The following is a 17580-nucleotide window of genomic DNA, read 5'->3' on the forward strand; positions in this document are numbered from 1 at the left end:
CAAAGCTACGAAATATGGGGAAGTGATAGACGTAAACAAATTAACTTGGCATGCAAAAGCATAAAAAGGCATGACTCACTGTGATCAAAGTCCTGGGCAGGTTGTGACACAAAGCCCAAGCCTCATTCCTTCCTTTCTTCATTCAACAAATATTCATTGCACACATAGTAGGTGCCAGGCCTCTTCCAGTCATTAGAGATACACCAGTGAATAAGGCAGACAAACGTCTTGCCCTCATAATACTGCATTTTAGTGAGAACACAACTTATTGGCATATTTTGTTTTGTATAAGCTTATTACTAAGCTCACATCTTTCTCTCCTGGTTTCCCGTATGTCTAATATTTTTCAGTTTGAAAAGTTTCTCCCCAAACATCATCATCATCATCAATTCCATCTCTCCAGTTTTCCTCAAATACATAACACATTACAAGAAAAGGGCTTTAGACATTCTGAGGCTTTCAAAGCCATACACACACATATGACATACATATGACAACTTTAATACTAGGGTTATTAAAGAGAACTAGGTCTTCAAAATGGCACAACTACTAGTTCATCAAAACTACTCAAAGTATTATAAATTTCACATAAACACCACAAAACTAAGATAAACTCCAAAGACATAAAATCACTTAACATCCCACCTCTCTCTTGCAGATATATGGAACTTTGAAATTAAAATAAGTGATGCTAGCAAAATTTATTTTTAAGTTGTAGGATCTGAAATTAGATAAAAATTCTAGGAGTGCCCACTGTGGCGCAATGGGATTGGCGGCACCCTGGGAGCGCTGAGACACAGGTTCAATCCCTGGCCCAACTCGGTGCGTTAAGGATTGGCATTGCCGCGGCTGTGGTGTAGGTTACAATTACACCTCAGATCTGATCCCAGGCCCGGGAACTCCAAATGTCACGGGGCAGCCAAAAAAAAGTGTAAAAAAAAAGTCTTAGTGAAGCCATTACATATCTCATACATAAATCCATAAGTCTTATTTTATAACAAAACAGAACCACAGTGCTAACAATACTAGTTGTGGGGCATCAGGGCAATGACCACCCAGTAAAAGGGGGAGAGGGAGAGAACAAACTCCCTTTCCTCTTCCTCCTGATTAGCCAGGCAAGGTTTTGAAATTAAGGCCAGAAGAGCCAGTCTGCCATCTAACGCACTGCAATCAATCAGATCTTGGTTCAAATTCTAGCTTTGAGATTTACAAACTGTGAGCTTGGGCAAATCACAACTTCTCTGTGACTCAATATTCTCATTTGTGAAAATGGAAATAAGACTTAAAAAAGTAACTAAAAATAATAAACATCTAATATAATATGATGCCATTTACAAGTGGGTGACACCTAAAGTCAATTCCCCATAAGCAGTCTTTTTTTCCCCCTCCTTTTTAGGGCTGCACCTGCGGCATGTGGAAGTTCCCAGGCTAGGGGACGAATCAGAGCTGCAGCTGCCCGCCTACACCACAGCCACAACAATGCCAGATCCAAGCTGTGTCTGCGACCTACACCACATCTCACGGCATCACCGGATCCTTAACCCACTGAGCAAGGCCAGGGATGGAACCCATATCCTCATGGATACCAGTCAGTTTCGTAAACTGCTGAGCCCCAGTGGGAACTTCTAAGCAGTCTTTTAAAATCTGTAAACAGTTATTTTCTTTCTCTGGTTATAAACTAAAGGGTTCTTTTTTAAAAAACTCATGTTTTCTTTATAATACATCCTATGGCAAATGCATCAGAGTCACAAGCAAGAGGCACAGTAGATAAGACATTCATGAGTGAGGTTTTCTTATAATTTGACTGACAAACCACTAAGAATATTTAAAGCCTGATCACCCCACAGTTTAAATTAGTAACTCCTCGTAGTAACAGTAAGTTAAAGGCTTGATTAACATACTGATTCAATGTACTAAATGAGATCCTTGTTCCCTAATAAAGGATCATGAGGTATCCTTCCTTAGTTTTCAAGTGCTTCAGGGAATCTCAGGCGAACGCTAAAAATCCAGTGCCTGCAAGGATCAGGCAAGCAACTTAAATTTTAAGCTAAGTGGTAAGAAAATAGGACATGAAGGCCTGAGGCAAACCAGAGAGCACAGCGCCTTGCCGGCTGTGTGCGCTCAGCAGCATAGAGCGGTGCCACACTGAGGTATGTTCACCTCAGAGACAGCAGAGACTTGTATAATTATTGTGACCATATCCTATCAGTAATATTGGCAGTAATGTCTTAGTTAATAAATTACGCAAATTACCATGATTTTCTGACAGATAAAACTAAAAGCACTCGAGGAAGGATTACCTTTAAATGTTTTTTAAAGGCACCATATGGGCAAAAGTTATTGATGGTCCTGATCCTGCCCAGGGACATCTGGCCACGTCTATGGGTCACATTCAGCAGCAAGTTTTCAATTCTCAGGACAGATCTCCAACAAATACAGCGCAGCCAGGTCTACCCACCTGGGCCGGGAAGCGGAGATGACTCACCTGGTGATGAGGCCCCCCGATCACCGAAAACGATTACTCAGTTTTGGGTTTAGGGCCAACCTACAAATGGTATAATTTCTATGACTTTTCTTCCTTTCCCATGAAAATCATCTACCTACTTAATACCCTGAACAGGTAATCTGATGGCTATTGCCTCACATTTAGTAGTCACAGGTTTAAAATAAATGCCCAGTTTGACTTATATCCATCATTCTTAAAATGTATTCAGAATTGATAGAATAAAAAGGATCAGAACAGGAGTTCCTGCTGTGGTGCAACAGAATTGGCGGTGTCTCTGCAGCAGCCGGACATAGGTTTGATCCCTGGCCCGGCACATTGTGTTAAAGGATCTGGTATTGCTGCAGCTGTGGCATAGGTTGCAACTGCAGCTCGGATCTGATCCCTGACCTGGGAACTCCATAAGCCATGGGGCAGCCAAAAAAGACAAAGGGAGAAAAAAAAAAAAAAAAAAAAGGATCAGAACAGGATAAAAAGTAGATGCCTAAAGACACACATTACTAAGGGGAAAAGGAATGAAAAAAAGAGATGCTGAGATAATAAAGATAAACTTTCCATACTTCACAGTTTTGCCTAAGGTTAGCCCTGCTGATTTTCAGCTGTGAGTGAACAAAGAGGAATTGTGTACTGAGGTATTTTTAACCTGCAAAGCTGCGAGGCTTTGTACAAACACCACCACATGCCAATACCGTTTCTCAGGACCTGTAATTTGAACCTTAAATACAGCTAAATACATTTTCAAAAGAGTACTAATTCCAGAGAGATTCATTTATCAAGGTATACTGTAAATCCTTTAACTTTGACTGATGTTTGGTCAATTACTCTATTAGCATTTACTGAACATAAAGCTGTTGGAAGAGAGATGAGTGAGATTACAGTCCCTGGCCTCAAGAAGCTCACTACTGAGTAGAGACATAAACAATAATAGTAACAAGTAAAATCAAAAGCGAAATGTGGGGAGTTCCCGCTGTGGCTCAGTGGGTTACCAACCTGACTAGTATCCACGAAGTATCCATGACCTCGTTCAGTGGGTTAAGGATCTGGCATTGCCGTGAGCTGTGGTGTACGTGGAAGGGGCGGCTCGGATCTAGTGTGGCTGTGGCAGATGCAGCTCTGACTCAACCCCTAACCCAGCAACATCCATATGCTGCAGACATGGTCCTAAAAATCGGGGAAAAAAAAAGCAAAATGTGAGTAGTGGTTTATTAGAAAAAGTACAGCAGGAGCTTGGTGGAGAGAGATGGCTGGGGAGGTCTGCATTTGAGCTGAATCTTAAGGGATGGACAGGAGTCTGACAAGCAGAAAACCAAGGCAGTGGGACATGAATGCACAGGGGGAAGATGGAAAATTATGGGTTTTGCTACCGCGCACCCTTGAGTTGTCAGAAGCCCAAGGAACATCAGGAAGGCAGGCTGAAGAGACGAGGAATTCTAAAGACGAGAGGTTTAAGGGGAGACAGTAGTACCCAGATCCTGAAAAAAATCTCTCTCCTCCTCCTATCTTAAGGCAAAAACATCTGAGGACTTGAGCAAAGGATTATATAAAAACTGCATTTGTTGTTTAATTATATCGATGGCTTAATTTTTTACATATATTCCCAGTAACTTTTTACAATGCTTTGGAAATCCTTATTTCATCAGAACAGTAAATCTTCAGAGCAGTCTACAGCTCAAGGGCTGTGGGGACCGCTGCTATGGCTTTTCAGAGGAAAAGGGGCCATCTTTACTGTCATTCTCTCTAAAAAGTCTTCCTTGTACCAAAGAGCATTCCTCATGAGGACCTGCGGCAGTCCTTTAAAAAAATTCTAGATAAAACACACTGACTAGTTTTCACGGTAGTTTTATCCCACTAGTCTTTTCGCATATATACTACAGCTAACTACTTATAATACATTGTAAAACTGCTGTACTTTTTTTTCTTTTTCAGCTGTACCCGCAGCATATGGAAGTTCCTGGGCCAGGGATGGAATCCGAGTCACAGGTGTGATCTACACAACAGCTGTAGCAACACCAAATTCTTAACCCACTGTGTCCGGCTGGGGATTGAACCAGCACCCCACAGAGATAAGCCAGATCATTAACTCACTGCACCACAGTGGGAACTCATAAAACTATTGTACTTAATAAAGACATCCAGCTTCTCTCACGTAATCCTTCGCCTTTAAGTGGTAATTAAAAAGGTGCAGTTCAAGGGGAAAGGATGTGAGAAGGGCATACTTAAGCAAAGAAAGCTAGCTGCTCTCTTGGGTCAGCTCTTTAGGACGTCCTGTTCCCTGGCCATTAAAAAACATCTTGGATGAAAAAGATTCGTAGCCCCACACTTAAAAAAAAAAAAAAAAATCACACATCTGGATATCTCAGGAGAGCCAACAGCCAAAGTATCACAGCCAGAGGGGATGATGATAAGACTGTTTCCAAAGACAATGTGGGAAAATTTCAAGATTAGCATCCTTTACAGTTTCCATAAAGATTCCGAACATCCAGTGGAAGATTCATAAATTAAAAATCCATGGCTTTCTGATCTATTCATGACAGTACGCACATTAAGGAGTCTTTGAGGGCAGAGAAGAATAGATGAAAAATCTGTGAAGAGAAGGTTAATTCTGTTCTCTGCATCTGAATCTGGATACTATCTAGGAACTTTTTTTTTTTTTTTTTTGCTTTTTATGGCTGCACCCATGGCATATGGAGGTTCCCAGGCTAGGGGTCAAATCACAGCTACAGCTGCCGGCCTACGCCAGCCACAGTCACAGCAACTCACCAGATCCCAGCCGCGTCTGCGACTGGGACACCACAGTGCACAGCAATGCTGGATCTTAACCCACTGAGCAAGCCCATGGATTGAGCCCGCAACCTCATGGTTCCTAGTCGGATCCATTTCTGCTGCACCACAACGGGAACTCCATATCTAGGGACTTCTAAACCACTCTGTTAGTATTTTTGTTATGAAAAGAGGATTATTATCATGGACTCATAAAAAAAAACCTTCAGATTTTTTTTCTCAGTTCTAGTTCTTTTTCTGCCCTATTTCCAGTTTAAACATATTAAACTAATTTATCCACCTCCGGGCAGGGATTCAAAAAGAATCCTTGGGTGCAAGTCTCTTTTATCGTGAAAACTAAGACCAACTGGATGGGGCTGGGAACACCTGCAGCAGAGTTTTAGGACAGGAGTATGTACTCAAGTAGCTGTCACAAGCAAAATAGTTAATATTTACTTACTCTGTGTCAGACACATCATCTATTACACAGTATTATTCAGTCGTTATCGTAACAGTAAGGTAAATGCCACCATCACCTTCTACAGATGAGGAAACAAATGCACAGACAGGCTGTGTACTTTGCCCACAATCATACAGCCAGTCGAAGGGAAAGCCAGTCTTTGAAACCAGCCAGTCTGACTTCAGGACCCAACCTTTAACCATTTCACCCCTATTATTAAGACATCTTCCCAGGTCCAGAGTTGCTTTCTAATAAAAGCCCTGATCCTCTTTCAAGAGATAAGATCGTCATTCCTCATCTTATCTCTCTAACCCTAGCACCCACCTGCCCCTTCCCGGCTGAGGAGCAGCCACAGGTTTTGGATGGAACTGACCCACATAAGCCATTTCCACGGCGGGCCCGAAGCATGAGTTCATGCTTCCCTCTTCACTGACACATTCACTGGTTTTGGGATAAACCCAGAAACCATACTGGTCCATGGAAGGAAGTGAAGGGTTCTGTTTAATGGCTGGCTGAGGACAAGGTCACTTAACTCCTGAGGCCCCATATGAATAAAGAAGCATAAAATCCCGGGAGCTGCGAGTAACTGTCTTGTCATAGGCAAGCTGGAGAAAGAGAGACCCATGAAATTTAGAAACAGAGCTAGAGCACTGGTGACATTGAGAACCTCTAGATAAAGCCATGGCTAAAGGCCACAGTACCACTGGATTCAATTTATTTGAGTCAATGAATTTCTTTTATCTTTAAGCCAGTTTGCATTGGGTTTTCAGATACTTGCAAAGAAAGCATCTAACTAATACAAGTATATTAAGCATTAACCTCAACACTCGCCAGAAACTCTGTTCAATAAGACTTGTTTCAAATAATATCATCTGAAAGCTAAAATCCAGTACTACATTTCCCTGATCATAAAATTATCTTTACTGAACTCTGAGTTGCTTCCATGACTTCAACTTTTATTGAGGATTAACAGAAAACCGTATTTCTATACAACTATTTTTAGTTTGTTTTCCTGTTTAATAAACTTTACATACAAATGTAAATCACATTACATAAATACACATTTAAACATTAACACAGCACTATTACATGCCCAACTCCGTGACTCCTGGGAAGCCCCTAACAGTTGATGTTCAGCCATAACGGTTTTTATTCTAGATTTTCCAGTATATGTTTCCTAATTACCAGAACTTTCACGACTTTACTCCTACTGTTTAGTTCTCATTTTAAGTTTAGCATTTTAATATACCAGGCTATTCACAATAAAGGTGATCTTACATCCCAGTTTATCCCTCTGGTCAGGCCCACTTTCGTTCTTAAAAGTATCCTGTTTTGAAACAGACTCACAGACATAGAGAACAGACTTGTGCTTGCCAAGGGGAGGGGGCGGGGGAGGGATGGATAAGGAGTTTGCAATTAGCAGATATATGCAGAGTGGATAAACAACAAAGTCCTTCCATATAGCATAGGGAACTAGAGGCACTATATTGTGATAAACCATCATGGAAAAGAATATGAAAAAGAATGTGTGTGTGTGTGTGTGTATATATATATATAAATATATATATATATATATATAAATATATATAAATATATAAATATATATAAATAAATACATATAACTGAATCACTTGGCTGTTCAACAGAAACTAACATAGCATTGTAATTCAACTATACTTCAGGAAAATAAGAAGTTTTTAAAAGCATCCTGTTTTAACAACATTGTAAATCAACTATACTTATAAAGGGACATAGCTATAAGATAATCATGCTAATATGTAAAATAAATCATTTATAAAATAATTATTCTTTATAAAATTTACATACATGAAGAAAAGTAAAAATTCCAAGGACTAAATATATTCAAAAACTAGTTCAAATGTGGAGAAAAGAAAATGCTTCAGTGCTGTTACTGCATTAAGCAAAAATTTTATTTGTAGAAACTTTTCTAGGTATGAATTTAGTTCACCCACAAATTACATAAAGAATGAGAGCGTCCTTTCCACTTCCCTTTAATAATAAAGTCTAAGCTATCTTTGACCATAAGAAGAAGCATCAGGAATCTAGGCAGGTATAGTGTGATAACCTTTCCCCAGGAGAGAATATGACCCACAACATGCTTCCCACTGTCTGGGGTCTCAGCAGAGAAAAGAAATGCTGACTCTTCTTTTCTCCACCCCTCTACAGCCAATGTTCTGTTTCCAAAGGAAAGGCTTTCCTTAGGTTTTTGAAGAAAACCTACAAAACACTGAAAGAATGAAAAACAAAAACTTCTGAGACAAGTATTTTTAGATGACAGTGATATAAACATGCAGAAGTTAAAAAGCCATTTATTTTCCTATTACTAGGACTTTCCTATAAGAAAACACATATTAGGGTGATTGTCTTATATATCCCTTTACATTTAAGACAAGTACAATGTGAATTTTAAATCAGGTGCCTACATAATTAATCATTAATTACTAAGGAAAAATTTAAGATGGGTAATAAAGTTACACTTAATAAAACAATACAAATTAAAGTTTAATTAGTACATCAAATATGAGCTATTTTAAATACATTTACCAATTTAAGATAAATTTCCTCCTAATAAAATATTCAGATCTGTTTAAATTAACATCAGATAAAAAGAAAGTAACAGAAGCACTGGATTTTTTTTTTTTTCCATTTAGGTTTTCTTGGTGGCTATATATGGATTCTTGCAGAATTTTATATTATGTGATGTGACTGGACAAAAAATTACAGCACAGGATTTTTTTTCTTTCTTGGCTTAAATTTCGCTGACTTAAAGGTTTACATATTTCTTGGGTTTACTGCAATACTATTTTCTACCTTTATCTAAATGAATGACAGAATCTTACAAACTAAAAGAATCTTATTTACATCTGATTAATATGGGAGTTATAATTCTCATAACATTTGGCTAATTTATACGCTAAAATTTAATAACAGAAAGCTAGAGTAAGAATTAATTACTAAAATTAAATTCCCACTAAAGTAACACATCATTCTTAGAGTATCGTCTATAAATATATACTTTGTATATACCCATTTACATTCCTAAGAGTGTTGTTCAGCTGCTAACTGCTAAAATATAATACAGTAAAAACTCACTGATTAAAAGAAAAAAATCTCCCCGATGAAGTCAAGGAAGGAAAGGTCTTCTTGGATATTAACAGCTTTCTCTTCTAATCCTCTATAAGTGGAAGACTATTTAATTCTTCGTATTTTGAAAAACTCTTTTATTTTTGATGAAACACTTCTGTATTTGTTTTACAATCACTTTCTTCTTCTCAAAGCAAGATGTGTGTGAAGTTCCCTGGTGGCCTAGCAGTTAATGATCCCGCACCGTCACTGCTGTGGCATGGGCTCGATCCCTGGCCTGGGAACTTCCATATGCAACAGGGACGACCAAAATAAGTACATAAGTAAGTAAATAAATGAATAAACAAAAGGGAGTTCCCGTTGTGGTGCAGCAGAAACGAATCCGACTAGTATCCATTAGGACGCAGGTTTGATCCTTGCCCTCACTCAGTGAATAGGGGATCCAGTGTTGCTGTGGCTGTGATGTAGGCCAGCGGCTGTAACTCCAATTTGACCCCTAGCCTGGGAACTTCCATATGCTGCGGGTATAGCCCTACAAAGCTAAAAAAAGAAAAAAAAAAGGGGTGTGTGTGTATATGAACTGAAAAATTAGGTCCAGGTTTCAAGTGCAGTTCTGAGATTTAAAAAAAAAAAAATTAAAGAAGCTGAATAATGCTGATTCCCATATTTTGTACTTAGTTTTGCCATTTCTTTCTATTTCTTTCCATTTCAACCCCACAAACACTTCTGATAGCTATTATCTATAATACTATGCTAAGTGCTGAGAATACAAAAAGGAAAGAAGGGAGGAAAATTGAAAGGAAAAAGAGAAGAAAAATAAAGCTTATAGTCCCTGTGCTTAAGAAGTTAATAATCTTGTAGGAGATGCAATTTGGTGCATATAAATAGAAGAAAATATAGACATTTATACACATCATTAAAGAAGAACAAGTATATGGGAACACAGGCAAGGGGGGGGTGGCAGATGCTGACGAGTGGGGAGTGGAATGATAAACAAAATAGATGAGATCCAACTTATGACTCAGATTACTTTCCTATTTTGATTACCCATCAGTAGTCTTCTTCCAGTTTAAATACTTTCTGCTTCTAAGTTTTTATGTCAACTGTCAACAAGGCTTTAAATTAAGCTATAAAGACCTCCCCACCCCTTTCCCCTCATCAGTTCCCTGCACAGGACAGTGGGAAGGCAGTCTGAGGACTCGCAGCAGATGTGCATCCACCACACAAGAGCCACCACTATCAATCTGGTCCTAGAGACATCCTGACCCACAACCATGAGACGAGTTTATCAAGTCCTACCGACTCTACTTCCAAATATCCTCAAAACCCAGATTCTCAACCCCCTTCTGCCTAGAACCACCTTGTTTGGTCATTCTGATATTTTGTACCTGGCCTATTGCATCAGTCTCTAGCTTATCTCTCCGATTTCCATCTTTATACTACAGCCAGAACGAGCCTTCCAAAACACAAATCCCTCTGCTTTTCATCCGGCTTAAAATTCTTCAGTGCCTAACAGTAGTAACACACAAGTTCAAATTTCTTGCCACAGCATAGCAGACCCTTTAACAAGTAATTTAACACGCATATATGACTCTTTCACATGTCAAACCTTTCCTCCTACCATTTGTTCACTCAACAAATATTTACTAACTACCTACTACATGCTATGAACTATTCTAGACAACTTGGTGTGTGTGTGTGTGTGTGTGTGTGTGTGTATGAGTGAACAAAAATTGGTGCACATAAAACAAAAGGCAAACCTCAGGAGCTTAAAATCCACCAGGGCAAAGCTGGCAATACATATAGTAAGTCAATTATAGTATATTAAGTGATATGTGCTATGAAGAAAACACACCCACAGAAGGAAATAGGGTGGTGGGAGTAGACCTTATTGGAGAAGCAGAATTTGAGACGACTTGAAAGAGGCGAGGCAGCGAGCCATGCAGCTGCCTAGAGGGATCATTCCAGGCAGGAGGATGGCCGGTGCAAAGGCCCTAATACGGCAGTGCGCCTGTGCTCTGTGCTCGGACCGAGGAGGTCAGTGTGGGTGGAGCAGAGTGAGGGAGGGGAGCGGGGAGAAGACTCAGATGGGGAGAAGGGGAAGGGAATGGTAGGTGATCACAGAGGTCCTGGGAGACAACTGCAAGGACTCGGACTTTGTTTGAGTAACACAGGAAGCATTGCAAGTGACAAGTAAGCAGAGGTATGGCATGATTTGACAGATTTTAAAAGAACTGCTCCGGCTCTTGTGCTGGCAACAGACTCCAGTGGGGCAAGGGATAAGCAGAAACTGCTAGGAGGCTACTGCAGTGATCCAGGTGAGACACAACAGCAGCTCAGGTGGGTGGTGAGAAATGGTCAGACGGCAGGTGTGTCATATTTTGAAGGTACAATCAGTAAGATTTTTTCTGACATACTGGATGGCTGTGAGACAGGAGTCAACATCATAACCAGTGTTTCTGACTGAGAACACGGGGGAACAGAGCTGGCATCGGGTCGGATGAGAACGACTACTGGAGGGGCAGGTTGGAGGAGAAAGACTGGGAGTTCAGTCTTCAACAAATCTGAAATGTCTACTGGACATCCAACCAGGCTTTTGGATGTATCAGTTCAGAGTTCAAAAGAGGGCTGGAGCTTGTTTGTTCTCTCTCAAACAAATCCTGCGTTCCAGGCTCGCAGAACTACGCACAGGTCCCTGATGGTTTCCCCAAGTCTTTATGTCGGCATGTCTCTTTAGAAATTGTTCTTATTCCTTTTTCCACTTGAGCAAAACAAAATAACAAAACAACAACAACAAAAAAAAAAAACAAAAAAACTCAGCCGTCAAGACTGATGTCACACAGCATCTACTGTATGAAACTCACATGATTATCATCTCTTGAATCATAACCTGGTTCCTTAAATCATTTAAGTAACTGAAATATGTAATGGCTGCTCTTCCTGCATACTCCAAAAGGTTAAACAATCTTAATGTCTTTTTGGTAAGGAAAAAGCAGCCATTTCATAAACACAGCAGGTGACCTGCCTGATTTCATCATCAGAAATCTTTAGAAACCTTTAAAGAAATTAAGACCACAGAAAAATATCTAGGCAAGCAGCTCAGTAACCAGATTTGGCAATTTCCAATTTCAGGAGTTACTTGAAAAAGATAAATTCTGAAAAAGACTTGTATTATATAATAAACTTTATAAGCAGAAAACAAAGAGAGAAACATCTTTGGCCTGTGTTCCAAAGTTATTTACTGTTATAAAAATTTTTCATTTTGACTGTCATCCTTTTACTTGCCCTAAGGAGGCACTGAAATTACAGGAATTATTGGACAAGAAAACCAGTCTCCTTGTTTCATTCCAGAGAGACAGACTTCCAATCTAATCGAGAAAAGGGGAAAAATTAAAAAGATGTGAAAAGGAGGCGTTCCCGCTATGGCGCAGTGGGTTAAGGATCTGGTGCTGCCGCAGCTGTGGCTCGAATTCAATACCTGGCCAGGGAACTTCCACACTGAAGCTGATGCAGCTCAGCCAGCGTGGATCTCCACAGAGGCTGCTGCCAGCACAGGAATGATGCGCTCCCCACCACCAGTTCTGAGCTGGAGCAACAATCTTCTAAAACCGAAGCTCCATGAGGGCAGAGGTGTTTGTTTTGTTCACTATTTTCACACAGTAACGGCAGAGTAAATGGAAAAAATGTGCAATTCTAAGCTATATAGGGTTAAAATACATTCACTATAAACTATAAAAACAAGTATAATACATTTCGTCAGGGTTTAAAAAATTGCTGGCTCTTTCAAAGTCATAACGTCTGAACTATCAAGAATTAGCAACCATAACCTTTAAGTATTAATTCCAAGAAGTTAACTACATACAAGAATAAGGGAGGAGGGACCCTGAAGCAAAATTTCTAACAAAGTAATGTTTATAAAAAGTTCTTTGTAGATCAAGAGAAAAAGATGGTACTCTAGCAACTAACTGTACTTGCTTTTTACAGTACAGTATTTTAGATAAATATTCATCATGGGAAAATTATAGCCTTTGAAAATAAAGCAGTACAAAGATTTTATTACATGTCTTTAGAGAATCAAGATTTCTAAGGAAAACTAGAAAAAAGAAGTTTAAAAAGTTTGATTCCAGGTGATATTAACACAGTAGCTTAAAATACCCCAAATTAATAGCCCAGGTTCTTAAAGTTCCCTTGCCAGAAAGTACTACTTGTTTTTGTTTTTTTTTTAATAACTGAAGTATGATTGACATATAATATTAGTTTCAGGTGTATAAGATAACAATTCAATAATTGTATACATTGCGAAGTGATCACCACAATAAGTCTGGTTAACTTCCATCAGCATATACAGTTACGAAAATTTTTTTTTTCTTATGATGAGAATTTTTAGGATCTATTCTCTCAGCAACTTTCAAATGCGCGATACAGTGTTATTAGCTACTGTCACCACACTGCATGTGATATCCCCCTGACTTATTTTATAACGGGAAGTTTGTTCTTACCTGGTTTTAAAATCAAACAACCTTTGAAGAAAACACTTTCAACAATAATCACAGTTTTTATGCAGTCAACAGGCAATCTAATATGTGTATGTCAGTCCCAAGAAGGAAATACTGGGTATTATTAAAGTTAAAAAAAAAAAAAAGCACCAACCTCTTTAGTCTCATGTAGTTTTCACTGGCGGCAGGTCGGCATTCTGCTCTTTGTACCACTATTCCTTCCAGGGACAGCTTATCTTGAATGGAAAGGAAAAAATTAACAAAAGTATTCAGAGACAACATTTTTTATTTTCAAGATGAAACTTTGACACACTAACCGCAGTAACAGTGATTACCATCAAATATAATTAATAAAAATCAAAGACAGAAATAGATTGACTTTTACAGTAGTATCACTGATCAGAATAGAGAAAAACCTTAATCTTGGCTAGGAAAAAACTAGGCTCCTGTCAAGTTTATTGATTGGGCTGCTGCAGCCCCTTGCCAATAAAAACTTTTATACACTTCGCTCTTTCTAAAGGCAGACAGCGGCTTAAAAGGGCATAAAGTCAAACCAAAAAATGTGAAGGGTGTGGAGGCAAAATCGTCTTTGGCAGAGAAGTAAGTTTTGAGAACACTGCTAGTCTATAGCACCAAGTCAAGGATATCGATTTCAGATTATATTAACACAGTGGCTTAAAATATCCCAAACTAACAGCCCAGGTTCTGAAAGTTCCCTTCCAAAGAAACTCTTCTTTTTAAAAAAAAAAAAATAATTGAAGTATAAATGACATGTAACATAACATTAGTTTCAGGTGGATGATTCAATAACGGTATACACTGGGAAGTGATCACCACAATAAACAAAAATGTGCAAAAGAAAATTCCAGAATATACTGTAACTAGAACAGCCAGCCTAGAAAATACTGTGACCCTAGGCAGGTCCCAGTCTGGTTTATACCGAGTACCGGTTCTGCCTGCCAGTTGCTCTGACTTCTATTTTCCAGCCAAATGATTAATAAGGGTGTGTCCAAACTAGAGCTTTAACTGCTGTGATTATCTGTCCAAACAGAAAGGCAATTTCCCCACCATTAGTAAGAACTCTTATGGTGACCCTAACATGAAATCTAAGAGAAACAAAAAAGTTACACCTACGGCGTGCCTACCAGGCACCACATCACTTTAAGGCCTCATCTTCCTTGATAATACATATATGACTGACCCATGACGGCACCACCTTTACTGCATTCCGGAAATGCATGACCACGCTTCAAAACAGTTACGGTTCAGTCCTACTTCTGGGAGAGTTCACCCAGATTTCAAGAAGAGATTCAAGAAATCCTTTGGCTCATCAGCAATGCATTTATGATTCATCTCTTCAGAGTGAATGACCTCATGCATTCCACTACCATTAACTAAAATGCCTACTATGTTAAGGATACCATCTAGGCACTGCAGAATCGGAGGTGACTAAGACACAGTGCTATCCTCAAGAAGCAGAAAGTTCACTGGGGAGATAGACAAACTGACCAGAATGCAGGATGCACATAGAAACATGCCTATATGATTTATATTAGAACACTTTTCTTACGGTGACTTTCTCAATTTTGTCTTCAAAATCTAGGGACTCATTATTATAGCCCTAAGTACTAACAGAAAACACTCAGTAACTCTAACAGTTTCAATGCAACATATGCCACCAACCTCAGGTACAGGCTGACAGATGACTGGGAAGAGCAGTGATGACAAGCATGTCTACCTAACACCAAAATACGCCAGGAAGGAAATAATAAGGTCGTGATTATTTTATATTAAATTTAAGTTTAAATATCCAAAAATAATTTCCTCTCATTAATGAATTAAGATTAAGATTAAAATTTGAATCTTCTTAAAGCAAAAACAAATCTTACATTTGAGTGTGCCTCTCCAGAGAAGCTGAAAGCTTTATCCCATCCAGCAAAATCCAACACTATCTACTGTTGCTGTCAATAACAATGACAAGATTTGGGAAAGACTCCAATGCATAGTGTCTTAAATGCACGGGGAAAAGCTCGCCATTGAAACATAAACGAATTCTTTTTTCAAAAAGAAATAAATCTAGAATACTGTCTCTGAAAATAACTGAGTTACACATCCATGTGTTTATTAATATTGAATACTAAAGAGCTACCTTTCAACACCACCTGCGAGTGTTCCCCACTTATTCAGCGGTACCTATTCCCTATGGTCAGGATGAATTTACTTTCTACTTAAAGGTTTCTGCTGTCAACGTTCTGCACATAATATCCAACAGGGTAAGAAGCATCCAAAGCCTCCACACATATCAACTTGGCCACCACTCTCATCACTATGCTTCAATCTAGGTCACTCACACAAAACAGTAAAATTCACTTTCCCAAATCATAAGTTCCTCTCCATCATACCCCCTTTTCAAATCTAAAATAGCTTTCAAATGCTTCCAAGTGAAAGGAAAAGCCTTCATCATCAGCAATGAAATTTTCCACCAAGTGGCTGCTCTTAAAAAACCCCACATCTCTGTTCACTTCTCCCTTCCCCCCTCTTCTTAAATACACTTTTGGAAAACCAATTTAACTTATAATATAGCCCCTAAGCAAGATTTAAAGCCTTCGCACACTTTAAAATCTCACAGGAACATGTTTTCATACTCTTTCCACAAAACTGTATTTCTTCAAAACACTGCCTAAGATTTCACAGGAAAGCTATTAAATATTATACTTCAAGGCATTTGAAAGCACCCACTTGCCCACCACTGCTATTAATTACAGATCATACTCATTAATATACTTTTACTCTGACTTAAAACAGTTTGAAAGACTGTGGAAAATATGCTCATATATTTATCAAATATTTACTGAGTGCCTTTTACGTGAAAGGTAATGCAAAAACATATCAGGAATAACAAAAATAAGTAAAACTTGGCTCCTCCCCTCAAGGGCAGAGTCCAGAACAGACACTCACAGACGGTCTGTGGCATATACGCTTAAAAAGCATTGAAGGATCACCAGAGTTTTCAATGCGGGTTTTATCTACTGATAAAACTCTATCACTAACTATACTAGACTAAGCTAAAACTTACTATACTAGAAACTAGAACTGAAAAAAAGGTTGAGAAAATCAACGTGAAAAAGGCAAAAAGCCTTGGTATTATCATGACAAATAGTTTTGATTTCACAGGCCCCTTAAAGGGTCTTAGGGACCCCTCTACCCAGTGGTTTCTATATCACACTGTGAGACGTGCTGGTCTGGCAGGATGATGAGACAGGCATATATAACCCACTAGAAGCATTTTGATAGACCTCCACTTAACCCACTTCTAGGTTAGCAAGGCTCTCGGTTCCCCTCTTAAATACGGTGTTGGATGCCCACAGCTCACTATATACTAGTGGGTATTAGGTTCATCTCTAGCACCCCCACACACTTCTGCTCAAACTATGCTGGACCTTGTTGATGCTAGTTTTACTCTGTCAGTAATTATGTGATTTGATTATTTATTACATAATCCCACTAACTGTGAGTTTTCTAAGCAAACTAGGTTTAATGCTTTGGTAAGACTTGATATAAAGGTAAATTGCTAACGATTTACTGTCAAATTAGCACTCGAGACACAACCAGAGACTAGGAGAGAAACAAGTCTAGAATGATTCTGCATTTGTACTGTTTCACCATGTCTGAGTTCTTGCTCCTTTTAAAAGAAACCAAAATTGAACTCCTAAAGTGAATTAAGGGTTGAATTTTCACAAGAAAGAGAAACTGGATGCTCAGTCAGCACTGTATCCTGAAAGCAAAGGGCCCTGTCCTGCATGTACACTGGCGACTAAATGTACATGTTTAAAGCAGCAGGAACACATACTAATATCATTTTATGACTCCCTACCTTCGAATTTAGCTGACCAACTATTGGTCCTTTCATAAAGGCAGTGAAATTCTACTGTACTAAGTAGAATTTGTTATGGTTTATTAGGGTTATAATCTGCCTAGAGAGGCATACAGTATTGGGTTTAACACACACACACACACACACACACACACAGAGTATGTCTAGCTGGGAATTAAGAGCTCTGATAGAGAAAGCAGTATCTGCCTTCAAAAAAAACTGGGTAGGATTTAGACTGGGAGATGAGGCAGAAGGGCACTGAAGGTGGTGGGAAAAGCGTAAACAATGGTTTTTCTGGTCTCTTCTTTGTTTCTCTGTGTCTCTCTCAGAATTTTAAACTAAAAGACGCATAACAGAATCACTCCACCTCAGAAATCACTGG

General features: G+C 39.0%; 1 protein-coding gene across 1 annotated transcript in view; it reads right to left on the minus strand.

The window, feature by feature from the left end:
- The window catches only part of GTF2F2 (general transcription factor IIF subunit 2), a 151477-nt gene that overhangs the window by 58313 nt on the left and 75584 nt on the right, over positions 1 to 17580 (minus strand). Inside the window, exon 5 of the mRNA XM_047755778.1 lies at positions 13479 to 13560. Coding sequence (XP_047611734.1) covers positions 13479 to 13560 — 82 coding nt within the window. The remainder of the gene's footprint in view (positions 1 to 13478; positions 13561 to 17580) is intronic.

This window comes from Phacochoerus africanus, chromosome 13 (assembly GCF_016906955.1).
Source record: "Phacochoerus africanus isolate WHEZ1 chromosome 13, ROS_Pafr_v1, whole genome shotgun sequence".
NCBI classification, from domain to species: domain Eukaryota; kingdom Metazoa; phylum Chordata; class Mammalia; order Artiodactyla; family Suidae; genus Phacochoerus; species Phacochoerus africanus.